Below are 14145 nucleotides of genomic sequence, written 5' to 3'. Positions count from 1 at the left end.
AGCAAGAGACACTTGGCACAAGGCTAAGGGGTTGGGGTTTGGGGCAGAGGTGGACAAGGAAAGTCCGCCTGAGATTTTCAGGGGTTCAGAGCTTAAGGGGAGCTGTGGGTCCTGCTGTCACCTCTCCCAAGATAGTGGACACCCCAAACAGCCTGAGAGGATCTCTAGAGTCCAAGCCTCCCATCTTCCAGGCTGTAGTGCCCAAAACTGTTTTGGTCCAGTGATGTGAGGACAGTCCAAACCAACCAGTAGAGGCAAGGGGGCAGCCTTGGGATTCACAGGGCTCAATTACAGCTAAATCTGGGATGAATGATGTTAAGTGGCCTTAGCAAAGGGGGACAAGAACAAAACCATCTGGAAGGTGTCAGTTCACCAAAGCTTAGCAACCACTCAGTAGGGTGGCCGAGTCTACACAGGGCTGCAGGTCAGCCCACACCTAGCCGGTACCCCAGAGTGCCCAACAAGCCTCTGCTCTGTGTGACCCTCCCCACAGCCAGAAAGGGCCAAGAGGCACACTCTTCCCCACTCCCTAGGTATCCATACAGATGGGGGTTCAGGTAGGCTGGGGACAAGACCACCCCCACCAGGGCCACCAGTGCTTGATAAAGCTGATTAGTAGATACAGTCAATGAACCAGGCCCCAGGACCAGAGCCCCCCAACCAGCCAAGACCTGAGGAACTGGTGAAGTTTTTATTAAATCCACATAAGTAAAAACCATATCGTGAGGAACTGGGGGATGGGGCCACCAAGGAGTGGGAGTCAGGCCACCAGGGGAGTGGGGATGGGATGACAGGACAAAGAAGAGAGCCAAGCTGGGCTGGCAATGGGGGCTGCAGCCTCAGGGGCCATCACCAGGGCCACCAGACAGCTCCTGGGAGCTCAGGCCAGCACCAGGCAGGCTCATCGGCGGAGGCTCCACCAGCACCGCGGAGAACTTGGTGTCGCCGAAGGCCTCGTTCATGCGCGTCTCGAAAAAACGCTGCAGGCCGATGATGGACTGCACGTCTGCCTTGTCCTAGGCCAAGCAGGAATGTACTGGATAAACGGGTCCTAGTCCTTTCCTTCACATCTCCCCCTGCCCACAGCCCCTCCATTCCACTGGCTCACCTCAGTTAACTTGTTGAATTGCTTGAACATGCGGCCCACATCCTGGGCAAACTCCTGTGGGGAGCTGTAGGGAGGTGACAACTTCTCCTGGAGACGGGCACGGATCAAGGTCAGATCCAGGGTGCCACCAGGCTGGTCCTGCAGGCAGAGATCACACATACATGCACAGATTGAGGGTGAGACCTGCCAGGCACCACCCCCTTCCCCTCTCCATTTCTAGGACTCACCAGGGAGAAGGTGGAGTCAGTAGCCAGTTGATGCAAGGGGCGGCAGGGCTCATGACAGAACAGGGCCAGCAGTACACGCTCACATTTCTACAGATAGTATAAGGGATGTCACAGCTCTGGGCAGCACCTACAAAGCCTTTCTGGGCAACGCCACCTAAGTAACCCCAGCCCTCACCCGCTGGTTGACTGGCGAGAGCTTGGCCACCACACCAGTGCTGTCTGCACCATCCAGGCTGAGGCTGCCATCCTCCTCCTTCAGGTCAGGGAGCACATGGCAGAGTGAGCAGCTCCACTCCTCCCTAGGGTTAAGAGAGTAAGGGTCTGCACATGACCCTGTCCAGAGAGCCCACACCAGACTAGAGCCCCGCCAACCTCACACTCACCCTGGAACATCCTGCAGGGCAGGCAGGTGGCAGTCCAGGTGGAAACAAAACTCACACTGGTTGCACATGACCAGATCACCTGCCTTCTGGCAGACACGGCAAATGGTGGCACTGTCATCCAGGGTTCCCGGACCACCACCTGGAGCTGAGGTACCTTCAGGAGCCACCACCTCCAGCCCTGAGCTGGTGCTGCCACTGGGTGAGGCCAGGCGAGGACCCTCAGTACCAGGACCCTCCGCAAGAGCCATAAGCACAGGTTTGGTCTCGGGGCCCTCAGTGGCAGCAGGAGGGGGTCCAATGGCAGCCTCCGTCTCCTCCTCCTGCAAGGTGGTGATAAGGGGTGTTCAATAGCATCCAGACCTGGACTACAGGCTTCATTCCACAGGTATAGTTCTTTGGGACAGGCATACCTTGACAATGGCCATGCCAGCCAGGGGTGGGGCACCAGGGGTTCCTGCAGGCACGGTCCCTGGCTGGCCGGCAGCTGCAGCAGCAGCGCCACGTTCAATAACAATAAGGTTGTAGTCCTCAGTGGTACTGCCTGGGAAGACCTTGAAGACGGGTGGCTGGCTGTCAGCAGTGAGGTCCAGGTCCAGGCGTTCAAGGCTCACTCGTGGGACCTTGCGCATAAGGCCGCTCACCTCGCCCTCACCTGAGCGGGACCTATAGGTGCAGACAACTGGCATAAGCACACCCTCACCCGCCATCCACCTCCACTCATCCATTCTCCACCCCAAGGGAACTGCCATGCTCACCGTTTCACACCTGATACGTGGGGCTCTGCGCTTGAGTAGGGATCATCTGCTTAGAAAAATGGAGAAAGACTGGCAGGTTGGGGTAGAAACAGCACTGAGGCCCTTCCCCAACCACCAGGCAGACCCACTCACCTGACCCAAAGCCATAGCCTTCCTGCACCTCCATAGGCTGTGAACAAAGCAGAGCCCTCTGCCTCAGTGGAACAGGAACCCTACTACCCTACTGGACCCCCATTCCCTGCCCACCCCTCCCTGGGTCCTCTCTCCTGTTCACCTGGCTGCTGCCAGAGCCCTGCTTGCTCAGTGGCCCTGGGGCTCTTGGAGGAGCCATGGGTGCAGGGCCTGTCGAGTTAGTGCCAGGACGCTCTGCCACAATCTTGCCTGCACAAAGAGAGAAAAATAAGTAGATGCAGCACGTGGAGTATTAACAAGGTAGAGCAAGGTAGAGCTGGGACCCACCGAAGGCCTCGGCACTCTTGGTCCAGGCATTGAGGTCCCACTGAAACTTCATCTCGCCGTGTGGCTCCACAGGATCCACAATCATCTTGAGGGCCCGGTGCAGCTGGAAGTAGATCTGGTTGGGAATGAAAGGCAGGGAAGAATGAGCACACCAACAACAAACAGGGATGTGAGGTATTGGGAGCCACCTGACTGGAACCCACCGGCCAGGAGCCCACCAGTACACACCAACTTCTTAGAAAGCAGAAGGGCTGTGTTGTTGTCACTCTCCAGAGCCCAAGAAGCAAAGCGCAGGATGTGCTCCTGATGCTTCTGGATCTTGGTCATGGTCCAGTGCTGCCGTTCCAGGCGCTCCTGCTGCCCCTCAGTCACTTTCTGCAGATGGAAAGGTGTACGAGGTAAGCAGAGAAGGCAGACAGCACTAGTAGGGCTCCTCACCCTGGACAGCATCATGCATCAGCAGAGGGGCTCAGGGACCCTCTCACTGACACAAGGCTTACCTGGGCATCGTTAACCAGCACACGGCCCCGCTTATTCAGCTCCTTCATGATCTGCAGGATGGCCATCTTGACATCCACTTGCACACGCTTCTGTACGTCAGACACCTGGCGGATCCTGGGGAACAGGGCAGGTCAGGCTAAGAAAGGTCCTGCTGCCCTGGGCCATCCCCACAGCCCCAGAACCCACACTTACGAGCTGCGAACCTCCTTGGTGCTCTTCTGCAATGTGGCATGTTTGTCCCCAAGGCGCTTCACCAGTGAGGCCAGGAGCTTACGCTGGTTCCTCACTGCATCCTCTAAGAACTGGTACCTGAGAACAGACAGATGTGTTCCTGAACACTGAGCTAGGGATTGGGTGGCATCCACCCACCCTCTATGCCCTGGGACTCACTGGTGGTCCTTGTGGGCATTGAGCTGGCAGTCTCGGCAGGTGAGAGTATCACAGCTCTCACAAAACAGCACAAGAGGCTCGTGCTTGTGTACGCTGCAATAGACGGTACGTTCGCCATCCCGAGACTTGGCTGGCCCTGGGGAGTGAGAACCATAAGGCTGGACCTTGCCCTTCACCACCCCCAACTCAGGAAACAGACTGAGCTTGGGACTCATTTCCTGCCTGTTCTGTGACACTGGGCCATCTACTGGGAAGATGTAGAGGGCGTGGCCAGGGAAGAACACAGGCCTGCAAGCCCAACTCCTTCTTCCCAGAATTCTCTGCCCCAACATTGCTAAGAAATGCATCCCTTTCTTCTAGCTTCTTAAGGTGACAACAATGTCAGGGTAACAACCTCTGGAAAAGAGGGCTGCCCCCACCTTCCTCACACTGTCCCCTTTACTGAAAACTTCTCCCAAGTAGATATACACAGAATTCTGCCTATAAACCACCCTGGACTTTCTTCTCCTTTCATGATTAACCTCCTCCCTCTTCCCTGACAAAAAAAAACCAGGGTCTCTTTTTTTTTTGGAGACATTGTCTTGCTCTGTCACCAGGCGCCAGGCTGTAGTGCAGGGGCACAATCTCGGCTCACTGCAGCCTCTGCCTCCTGGGTTCGAGCAATTCTCCTGCCTCAGCTTCCCGAGTAGCTGGGACTACAGGCACACGCCACCACGCCCAGCAAATTTTTGCATTTTTTAGTAGAGACGGGGTTTCACCATGTTGACCAGGATGGTCTCAATCTCTTGACCTCATGATCCGCCTGCCTCAGTCTCCGAAAGTGCTGGGATTACAGGCGTGAGCCACCACACCCGGCCACACCAGAGTCTCTTATAATCCAAGGGCCCAGAGAAAACCTTGCAGAGCCTTTCATGCTGGGAGATATGTCAAACCAGGACCCCCAGAATGGTGGTCACACACCCCTCTCGAGCAGGATCTTGGTGCTCAGAATAATCCCACTCAAAGAACAACACATTAGTAACCTCCAAAAGCTGTTTCCACATTAGAAAACTGATCAAGCACACTGGTCCCCAACATACCAACCAAATCCAAAATAGGTAGCATCAGAGCTCATTGGGGAAAGAGACTTCCCCAATGCTACCCAGTCGTGCACCCTGACCCTTGCCTGGAACATCTGGAATCTAGGACACCCTGCAGCCCCTGCCTATCCCTCCTGGCTCCTCAGGCCCCACAGCCACCATCTTCCCACCATCTTCCACCAATGCTATCCTCTGGGATGGGAAGAATCACAGTATGGCTAGCAAAAGGGCCAGTCATGGAAGAAATCTGGGCCAAAAACTAGGCTAGACTCAAAAAACTCTCAAGTTCCTTTCCAAACCAAAGCTAGTGTATGTCTACGAAAAGCTGGAAATGCCAAACCAAACTCGGTAAATCGCTGCCAAATCAAACCTAAAACACTTCCAGAAATCACCATCACTTTAATCCACAGACCCACAAAGCCTCACTTTCCCTAGCAGTGTCTTATACCAGATGTGTGCCAGGGAACAACTAACCCAGTAAGCCCTTCATACCATGCCTTTCCTTGTTTGTACATGCTGGGCCCTTCACCACCAGGACTGAGAAGTCCCTGATAAGCACCCTTAAACCCTCTGTACCCCACTGCGGCACAGTAAGGTCTCCCGGGTCTCCCATTCCTGTTCCCTCCACCTACACCCCCAAGACTACACACCACAACCCCAGTTTTCCTGCTTTTGGAGTTCTGCCCTCAGGCCCTTCCGGTGGCCCATCCACGAGATGCAACCAACATTATGACAGCAGCTGAAGGCACACTGGAGAGCAATTTCAATAGCTCCCTCAGCCTCACATACCAGTAGAGCGCACAGTGTGGTCCTTTGTGTACTTCACCCGCTGGTGTGCCTCTACACAGGTCTCACACAGAGGCTCCGAGCACTCTACACAGTAGCTGGTGGCTGGGGCATTATCCTCACAGCTAGTGCAGCACTGCCAGACAAAGACAAGGTAAGAGAAGGAAAGACAACCTGATAGCTCCACATTTACATTCCAGAATATACAACCCGAGATCAACACTGGTCCCTGGACCCAGCCTAGGCAGCCCACCCAGAGCCCTGGGAAAGGGGAGTCACAGCCTGGAGCTGGTGCCAAGCTCCTCTTGGCCACATGTCCCCTCCCCATAAGCAGAGACCTCCTGTGGATGCTGAGGTAGACGCACCTGGTTCGCATCCTGGGCGTCGGTGGCAGTCTTGCTGCCACTATCACGCATGAAGTAATTCTCCACGATGTCTTTGGAGAAGCACTGTTGCTTGCACACGGGACAGTCCACCACTTCGAGAGGCAGAGATGTGGGAGACTGTTACAAGTTCCCACCCAGGCTGTGGCCCGCCACATCCCCCTGCTGGGGGGCCCCCGACCACTGTCCCGCAGCGAGCAAGCCCCTCCCCTCCCCTCCCCGAGCCTTTAAGTCAAATGTCCCATCTCAGCGGCCAGCCCAGAACCACGTTCCTATGCAGAACCCAAAAGCACTCCTCGTGCCCTGTCCGAGCCCCCATCCTCTTGCCCAGGTGGTATCCTCATCTCTGCACCCAGTCGGGATCAAAGGCAGAGAGCGGGGGAGGGGTGGTGGGAGCCCGAGCACTTCGTACTTACCCGCGCCGTCTCCCGCCGCCCCGCCGTCCCCCGAACTGTTGGCGGAGGCGGGCGCCGCGGGGCCTAGGCAGGCACTACAGGCCGAGTGCAAACAGGGCAGCAGGCGGGGCTCCCTCTCGGGTCGCAGGCGCTCTCTGCACACGCCGCAGTGCTCCAACAGCTCCAGCGCCTCGGCGCCGCCCCCCGCGGGCGACGACGCCGCGGCCGAGGCGGACGCCGAGCCTGCGGCCGAAGAGGCGGTGCTGCGCTTTTCGCCGCCAGCGGAGCCCTCGCCCGGGCCCGGGCTGCCAGAGGCGGCGGAGGCCGCCGCCGCCGAGGCCGCCGCCGCCGAGGCCGCCATTCACACGCCGCCGGGGGCGCCCAGGGGGGGAGGAGGGGCGCGGGGCCCGCCGCGCAGGCGCAGACGCGCTGGCCGCCAACTGCTGGGCCGCCGCCGCCGCCGCCGCCGCCGCCGCCGCGAGGCCGATCGCCGCCACGCGCCTCCTGGGCTGCTGCCCACCGCGCGCAGGACGCTGCTGCGACACGGCCAGCTGCTGCTTGCTCGCTTTCCGAAGGCGCCGCCCGCGCTTCTTCCCCAGCCGCTGCCGAAATCCTCACCACGCGCCACAAGCACAACCGCTCGCCCGCGCGGTGCTCGCAGAAAGAGCCGCGACCGAGGGGCGGGACAGAAATAACTGGCGCCGACGACACCGCGCACGCGCATGGGGCGCCGCACGCCCGGGGGCGGGGCCCAGGACGACCGGTGCGGGGAAAAGGCCCCCAGTACGCACGCGCCCACTCCGGGTCCCTCCACCACTGCCAACCCCACCTCGGTGGGGCTCTGATGGCAGCGGGGCGGGGCATATGTGACGTCACTCCCGCAATTTAATCCGCCAGCGGGGCGTGCGCACCTTTATGGATGGAGTGTGAGTCCCCTCTCAGCGCCACCTCCAGACCACACTGAGGCGGGCCGTTGAGCGCCCAAGCGCATGGGCAGTCCGTCCCAAGCCCTCAACCAGCGTCTCTTCGCCCCGCTAGAGTCTTTAGCCTCGGCGTCACTGAGAGTTCGGGGTAGGGGGCGGGGCCGATGGGAAGTGGTCGGGGCCAGGATCGAGCGAAGGGCTGTGCCCAGGAGAGAGGGGAGGAGAGTCTCCATCCTGCTAGGAGGGAGGCAGCCCCCGTGTGGGCGCAGAGGCTGACTTTTGGAATTTAGCCACGTTATGGTTAAACTTGAGAAACACAGAGAGTGGGGAGGAGGTGAGGAAACAAAAAAGGAAAAGAAAAAAAATAATAATGTGAAACACAGAAACTTGCAAGTCAAATGTAGATCACGGCCGGGCGCCATAGCTCATCCCTGTAATCCCACCACTTCGGGAGGCGAGTCGGGAGGCTCCATTTAGCCCAGGAGGCCGAGGCGCAGTGAGCTGGGACCGTGCCACTGCACGCCAGCCTACACAACAGATCGAGAAAAATGTTTTTGTTTTGCTCTGTCGCCCAGGCTGGAGTGCAGTGGCGCGATCTCGGCTCACTGCAACCTCCGCCTCCCGGGTTCAGGCAATTCTGCCTCAGCCTCCCGAATAGCTGGGATTACAGGCGCTCACTACCACGCCCGGCTAATTTTTGCATTTTTAGTAGAGAAGGGGTTTCACCATGTTGGCCAGGCTGCTGTCGAACTTCCGACCTCAGGTGATCCACTCGCTTCGGCCTCCCAAAGTGCTAAAATTACAGGTGTAAGCCACTACGCCCGGTCCCCCCCCCCAAAAAAAATGTAAATCACAACAGGCTACAGAGCAATGAGTTTGAAATCCCACCCAGCCCCCCCAGGCGTCCCCTCTGCATGTGTTAGTCAGCAGCTACCCTCACTTTGACCCTTTTCCAGGTGAGAAAACTGAACCTCAACAGTGAGGAGTCCCAAGGAGGAAGGCAGCAGGCCTTTGTGGGGAGAGCCCTGTCTGAGGAGGGGAGCAGGGTCTGTGTGGGGAGAATCCTGTCTGAGCAGGGAAGTAGCGTTTATGGGAGAACCGTCTGAGGGACGCAGGATCTGGAGGGGAGGGATCCTGTCTAACGGGAGAAGCAGGCTCTGTAGGCAGAGGCGAACCCGCCTGGGGACTATCAGCGCGTTGAAAACCTTAAGGCTGGTCCCGGGGGGCGCGGGGGGGGTGGGCTTCAGCCCCCAGTGCAGGGTCCCTGGTGTCCGGAGGTCTCCGTGACAGGTGACAACGGTGGGGCGGGGGGGGCAGATGGCAGCTTCTGGGGGATGTTTGGAGGCCGCGAGGACTGGCGCGAACAACCATGAAACCCGCTCGCCACTCCCGAGGTGCACACAGGTAAAGGCGGCGAGCCGGACGGGGCGTGAGGGTAACGGGTCTCAGCCTCCCCAGGCCCCGCTCCCAGGTGCCCGCACGTGGCAGCAGCACCGGCACGTCGGCCGCTGGGCCGGGTGTGGCCTTTGTTCCCGACGGGGACTGGGGGCCGCGGGGCTTTGTCCCCGCCCCTGCCTTTGTTCCAGCCCTGGCGCGCTGCCCCCCAAATCCGGGCCCGCCCCCTCCGCGGCATAGTCACCGCCTCCACGCCCAGCCTGCCCCTTCTGGCGCCACGCCTCGCAAGCCGGCCCGCCCCCTCCAGCCCACCACCCTGACCAGGCCCTAGCCCCGACCCTCGCTTCCTTCCTCAGATAACAGGGAAAGTTGGTGGCGGAGGCTGACGCGGGAAGATCGAAGCCCAGGGAGTTGACTGCAGTCAGCTGTGATCGCGCCTCTGCACTCTTGCCTGGGGCGGCAAAGCGAGACCCTGTCTCTTTAAAAAAAAAAAAAAAAAAAAAAAGTTGCCGGGCGCGGTGGCTCACGCCTGTAATCCCAGCACTTTGGGAGGCCGAGGCGGGTGGATCACGAGGTCAAGAGATCGAGACCATCCCGGTCAACGTGGTGAAACCCCGTCTGTACTAAAAATACAAAAAATTAGCTGAGCACGGTGGCTCACGCCTGTAATTCCGGCACTTTGGGAAGCCGAGGCAGGCGGATCACCTGAGGTCAGGAGTTCGAGACCAGCCTGATAAATATGGTGAAACCCCGTCTTTAAAAATAATAATAAAATAAAAATTTAAGTTAAAAAAAGAAAACGCATGGGGTTTTACTTCTCAGTGCACATTTGTGCGGCCGTGTTTGACCTTAGTTCGTCCCCTCCCCTTGTTGTGTAGAGTCTCACTATATGAATATCCTTCAGTTTGCTTACATGTTCTCTTGACTGCGTTCTCTCTCCTGCCTGGGCTGTTATTAACACAGCTGCTACAGTGGGCAATACCGTATGTGGCTTTTGGCTGGGTGTTTTTTTAACTGTAATGAGCTAACAGAAGGTTTTAGCAGAACGTGGCGTGATATGATTCCCATTTCAAGGGTTCCAGTTAGGGAATGGGTGGAAGCAGGACAGAGAACAAAACATGAGTGTCCAATTAGATCTTCTCAATTGCTCTTTGGAATCACTATGATTCCTCTGTTAGTTTCCTGTGGATTTTGTACATATTACCACAAACATGGTGGCTTAAAACAAACATTTCTCACGCCTATAATCCCAGCACTTTGGGAGGCCAAGACGGGTGGATCATAAGGTCAAGAGATTGAGACCATCCTGGTCAACATGGTGAAACCCCATCTCTACAAAATACAAAAATTAGCTGGGCATGGTGGCGCATGCCTGTAGTCCCAGCTACTCAGGAGGCTGAGGCAGGAGAATTGCTTGAACCCAGGAGGCTGAGGCAGGAGAATTGCTTGAACCCAGGAGGCGGAGGTTGCGGTGAGCCGAAATCGCGCCATTGCACTCCAGCCTGGGTAACAAGAGTGAAACTCCGTCTCAAAAAAAAAAAAAAAAAAAAATTATTCTCTCAAAATCCTGAAGGCCAGGGGAGGATCCTTCCTTGCTTCTTCCAGTTTCGGTGGCTCCAAGATTTTCTGGGCTTGTCACTGCGTCACTCCAATTTTGAAGACTGACATCTTCAAATATCTCTGTTCTCAATTCATATTGCCTGTCTTCTGTACATAGTTGCTATGGACTGAATTGTGTCCCCTAAAACTCATGTGTTGGAGCCCTAAGCCCCATTGTGATTATATTTGGAAATGGGGCCTTTGGGAGATAATTAGGGTTAGATGATGTCCTGATAGTGGGGCCCCCATAATGGGATTAATGCCCCATAAGAAAAAATGCCTTTAGGAGGCCAAGGCAGTTGGACTGCCTGAGGTCAGGAATTCAAGACCAGCCTGGCCAACATGGTGAAACCCTGTCTCTACTAAAAATATAAAAATGAGCCAGGTGTGGTGGTGGGCACCTGTAATACCAACTGCTCGGGAGGCTGAGGCAGGAGAATCACTTGAACCCGGGAGGCGGAAGTTGCAGTGAGCCAAGATCACACTGCACTCCAGCCTGGGCAACAAGAGCAAAACTCTGTCTCTTCGATGGTACCCATCCAGATAAAATAAAAGAAAAAAAAAAAGAAAACTCTGTCTCAAAAAAAAAAGAAACAAAGAAAAAGAAAAGAAAAAATGCCAAAGAGCTCCATCCCAGCTTTCCCCAACCTAGCAAGAGGACAGTCCTCAGAATAAAACCTACTTTGCCTGCACCTTGATTTTAGACTTCCCCTTCCAAAACTGTGAGAAATAGACTTCTATTGTTTGCACCATGTAGTCTATGTTATTTTCTCCTCTGCCCCTCGCTTATGACTCATGTTAATTTACATGTAGGGCCCACCAAATAATTCAAGATAATCTCCCCATTTCAAGATCCTAAGTCACAATTACAAATACCTTTTTTCCCCAATAAGGTAACACTTCCAGGTTCCAGAATTAGGATGTATATATCATTGGGGCCATTTTCAGTTACTTCAATCCCCATTTCACATATGAGAAAAATAATTATCAGAGAGTAGAAGGGGCTGTCCAGAAGTCCACAACCTGTATGAATCCAACCCAGTCCTGGACGTGTCTGTTCCCTTCCCAAAGCGTCCTGTAGCTTCCAGGGAAAGGAGGGAGGGGAGAGGACAGGAGACATTCAGAGCCCAGAGTATCATCCTTTTCCCTGCTAATAGGAAGCAGGACTCCTGGGACTGTACAGGGATGGAACCACACAGGGAAAGTCCCAGCTGAGCCTGAAACACTTTGTTATATTACAAAGTGAGAAGTGCCCAAAGAATGATGGAAATACGTTAAAAGGACTTAGATGCCAAACCTGATCAAACCACTGGAGCATCAGAAAGAACTGACTGTCATCGGCTGATGCACAATGAATCCACGCTACCCATGAGTCCTTAAGTGTTCTCAAATAACAGAGATCCAGAAAAATAAACCATCTGTCACCGTATGATGCTGATTTTAAGCCAGCCCCTCACTCTGAGAACTTGGCATCAACCCTGCCTTCCCAAGGGGAACTGTATTTCAGGGGAACACATGGCCCCAGTTCTTGCTTGCTTACAGAAGAATGCCCACCGATAATTAGATGCTACACTTTGAAAAAGCCTAATTTCCCAACCCATAATGAAATCCCTGCACTGGCCAGGATTATCTACCTATATTATGAGGTACATGGAGGGTGTGGTATCAACATGGCTGCTTAGGGGACCCGTAAGTGGACAGGGGACAGTCCAGCTGCCAGTGCCCACATTAAGGCTGGTGACGTGGAGATCCCACCCTACAAATGCTGGATATATTTCATGGCATCAATACAACTATTTAAAAAGGAGGGGATGAGGTTCAAAGAAGACATCCAAATGGCCGATAAATGCTCCACATCAGTGTTCATCAGGGAAATGCAAATCAAACCACAACGAAATACTGCTTCACACCCACTAGGACGGCTTAAAAATAACCGAAAATGACAAGTGAGAGTGAGGATGTGGAGAAATTAGAACCTTCATACTTTGCTGTGGGAATGCAAAATGGTGTAGCCACCATGGGAAACAGTCTGGCAGTTCCTCAAACAGTTAAACGTGATCCAGCAATTCACCTCCAAAGTATATACCCACAGGAATTGAAAACACGTGTTCAAACAAATCCTTGTGCAGGAATGCTCATAGCAGCACCATTCATAATAATTAAAAGTAGGGCTGGGCGCTGTGGCTCATGCCTGTAATCCCAGCACTTTGGGAGGCCGAGGTGGGCAGATCACCTGAGGTCAGGAGTTCGAGACCAGCCTGACCAACATGGAGAAACCCTGTCTCTACTAAAAATACAAAATTAGCCAGGCATGGTGGCACATGCCTGTAATCCCAGCTACTCGAGAGGCTGAGGCAGGAGAATCGCTTGAACCTGGGAGGTGGAAGTTTCTATGTTTGGAGACAGCGCCACTGCACTCCAGCCCGAGCAACAAGAATGAAACTCGGCTGGGCATGGTGGCTCATGCCTGTAATCCTAGCACTTTGGGCGGCCGAGGCAGGTGGATCATTGAGGTCAGGAGTTCCAAACCAGACTGGCCAACCAGTGAAATCCCGTCTCTACTAAAAACTACAAAAAGAATTAGCTGGGCGTGGTGGCAGGCACCTGTAATCCCAGCTACTTGGGAGGTTGAGGCAGGAGAATCGCTTGAACCAGGAGGGCAGAGGTTGCAGTGAGCCGACATCCTGCCACTACACTCCAGCTTGGGCAACAGAGTGAGACTACACCTCAAAAAAAAAAAAAAACTAAACGTAGAAACAACTAAAACATCCATTAGCTAATGAATTAATGAATTAATACAGAAAAGTGGCATATCCATACAATGGAGATGTGCGTGTGCTCACGCGCATGTGTATGCACGCATGTACGCTCTCATGTCAAGGTCTCTGTCATCCAGACTAGAGTGTAGCAGTGCCATCACGGCTCACTGCGGCCTCGACCTCCCAGGCTCAAATGATCTTCCTGCCTCAGCCTACCCAAGTAGCTGAGACTACAGGCATGCACCATTATGCCTGGCTAATTTTTGTATTTTTTGTAGAGAGGTTTTGTCATGTTGCCCAGGCCGGTCTCAAACTCCTGGGCTCAAGCGATCCACCTGCCTCGGCTTCCCAAAGTGCTGGTCTTATAGGTATCATGAGCCACCACGCCCAGTCATAAGGGGGTCTCATTCAGCCATAAAAAGGAAGTACTAATATGTGCTACGACACAGTCGAATCTTGAAAACCTATGCTAAGTGAAAGAAGTCAGATACAAAAATCACATATTGCATGGTTCAATTTATATGAAGTATCCAGAATCGGGGGTGGGGGCTAGGGGAGCGAGAGCATTAGGAGAAATACCTAATGTAGATGACGGGTTGATGGGAGCAGCAAACCACCACGGCACCTGTATACCTATGTAACAAACCTCCACGTTCTGCATATGTATCCCAGAACTTAAAGTATAATAATAATGAAAAAAATTCCAGAATCAGCACATTTATATAGCTAGAAGTCTAGGTTAACAGTTTCCAGGGACTGGGGAGAGGTGAGAAAAGTTTTTACTTTGTAGCGAGAAAATTGTTTTAGAACTCGATAGAGGAGGTGGTTGTACAGCACTGTGACTATACTAGAAGGCACTGTATTATTCACTTTAAAATGGTTATTTACAGGCAGGCGCAGTGGCTCACACCTGTAATCTCAGCACTTTGGGAGGCTGAGGTGGGCAGATCACCTGAGGTCAGGAGTTCGAGACCAGTCTGGCCAACATGGTGAAACCCCATCT

At 54.5% G+C, this 14145-nt stretch overlaps 1 protein-coding gene across 1 annotated transcript; it reads right to left on the bottom strand.

Annotated features, from left to right (window-relative positions):
* Window positions 1-672: 672 nt before the first annotated feature.
* Window positions 673-6827, bottom strand: TRIM28 (tripartite motif containing 28). The gene is made up of 17 exons (XM_021668162.2): window positions 6488-6827; window positions 6054-6166; window positions 5692-5824; window positions 3824-3959; window positions 3626-3742; window positions 3433-3547; window positions 3161-3307; window positions 2933-3047; window positions 2748-2854; window positions 2606-2642; window positions 2474-2519; window positions 2129-2381; window positions 1719-2038; window positions 1511-1634; window positions 1336-1422; window positions 1109-1246; window positions 673-1016 (listed from the first exon to the last, which is right to left on the bottom strand). The coding sequence occupies exons 1-17, from the start codon at window positions 6825-6827 to the stop codon at window positions 840-842; spliced, it is 2505 nt and encodes an 834-aa protein (XP_021523837.2). The 3' UTR covers window positions 673-839.
* Between the last annotated feature and the right edge of the window lie 7318 nt (window positions 6828-14145).

This window comes from Aotus nancymaae, unplaced genomic scaffold (genome assembly GCF_030222135.1).
Source record: "Aotus nancymaae isolate 86718 unplaced genomic scaffold, 86718_ANA_hifiasm-v0.15.2.pri h1tg000069l, whole genome shotgun sequence".
NCBI classification, from domain to species: Eukaryota; Metazoa; Chordata; class Mammalia; order Primates; family Aotidae; genus Aotus; species Aotus nancymaae.
This window is presented reverse-complemented; position numbering and strand designations above follow the sequence as displayed.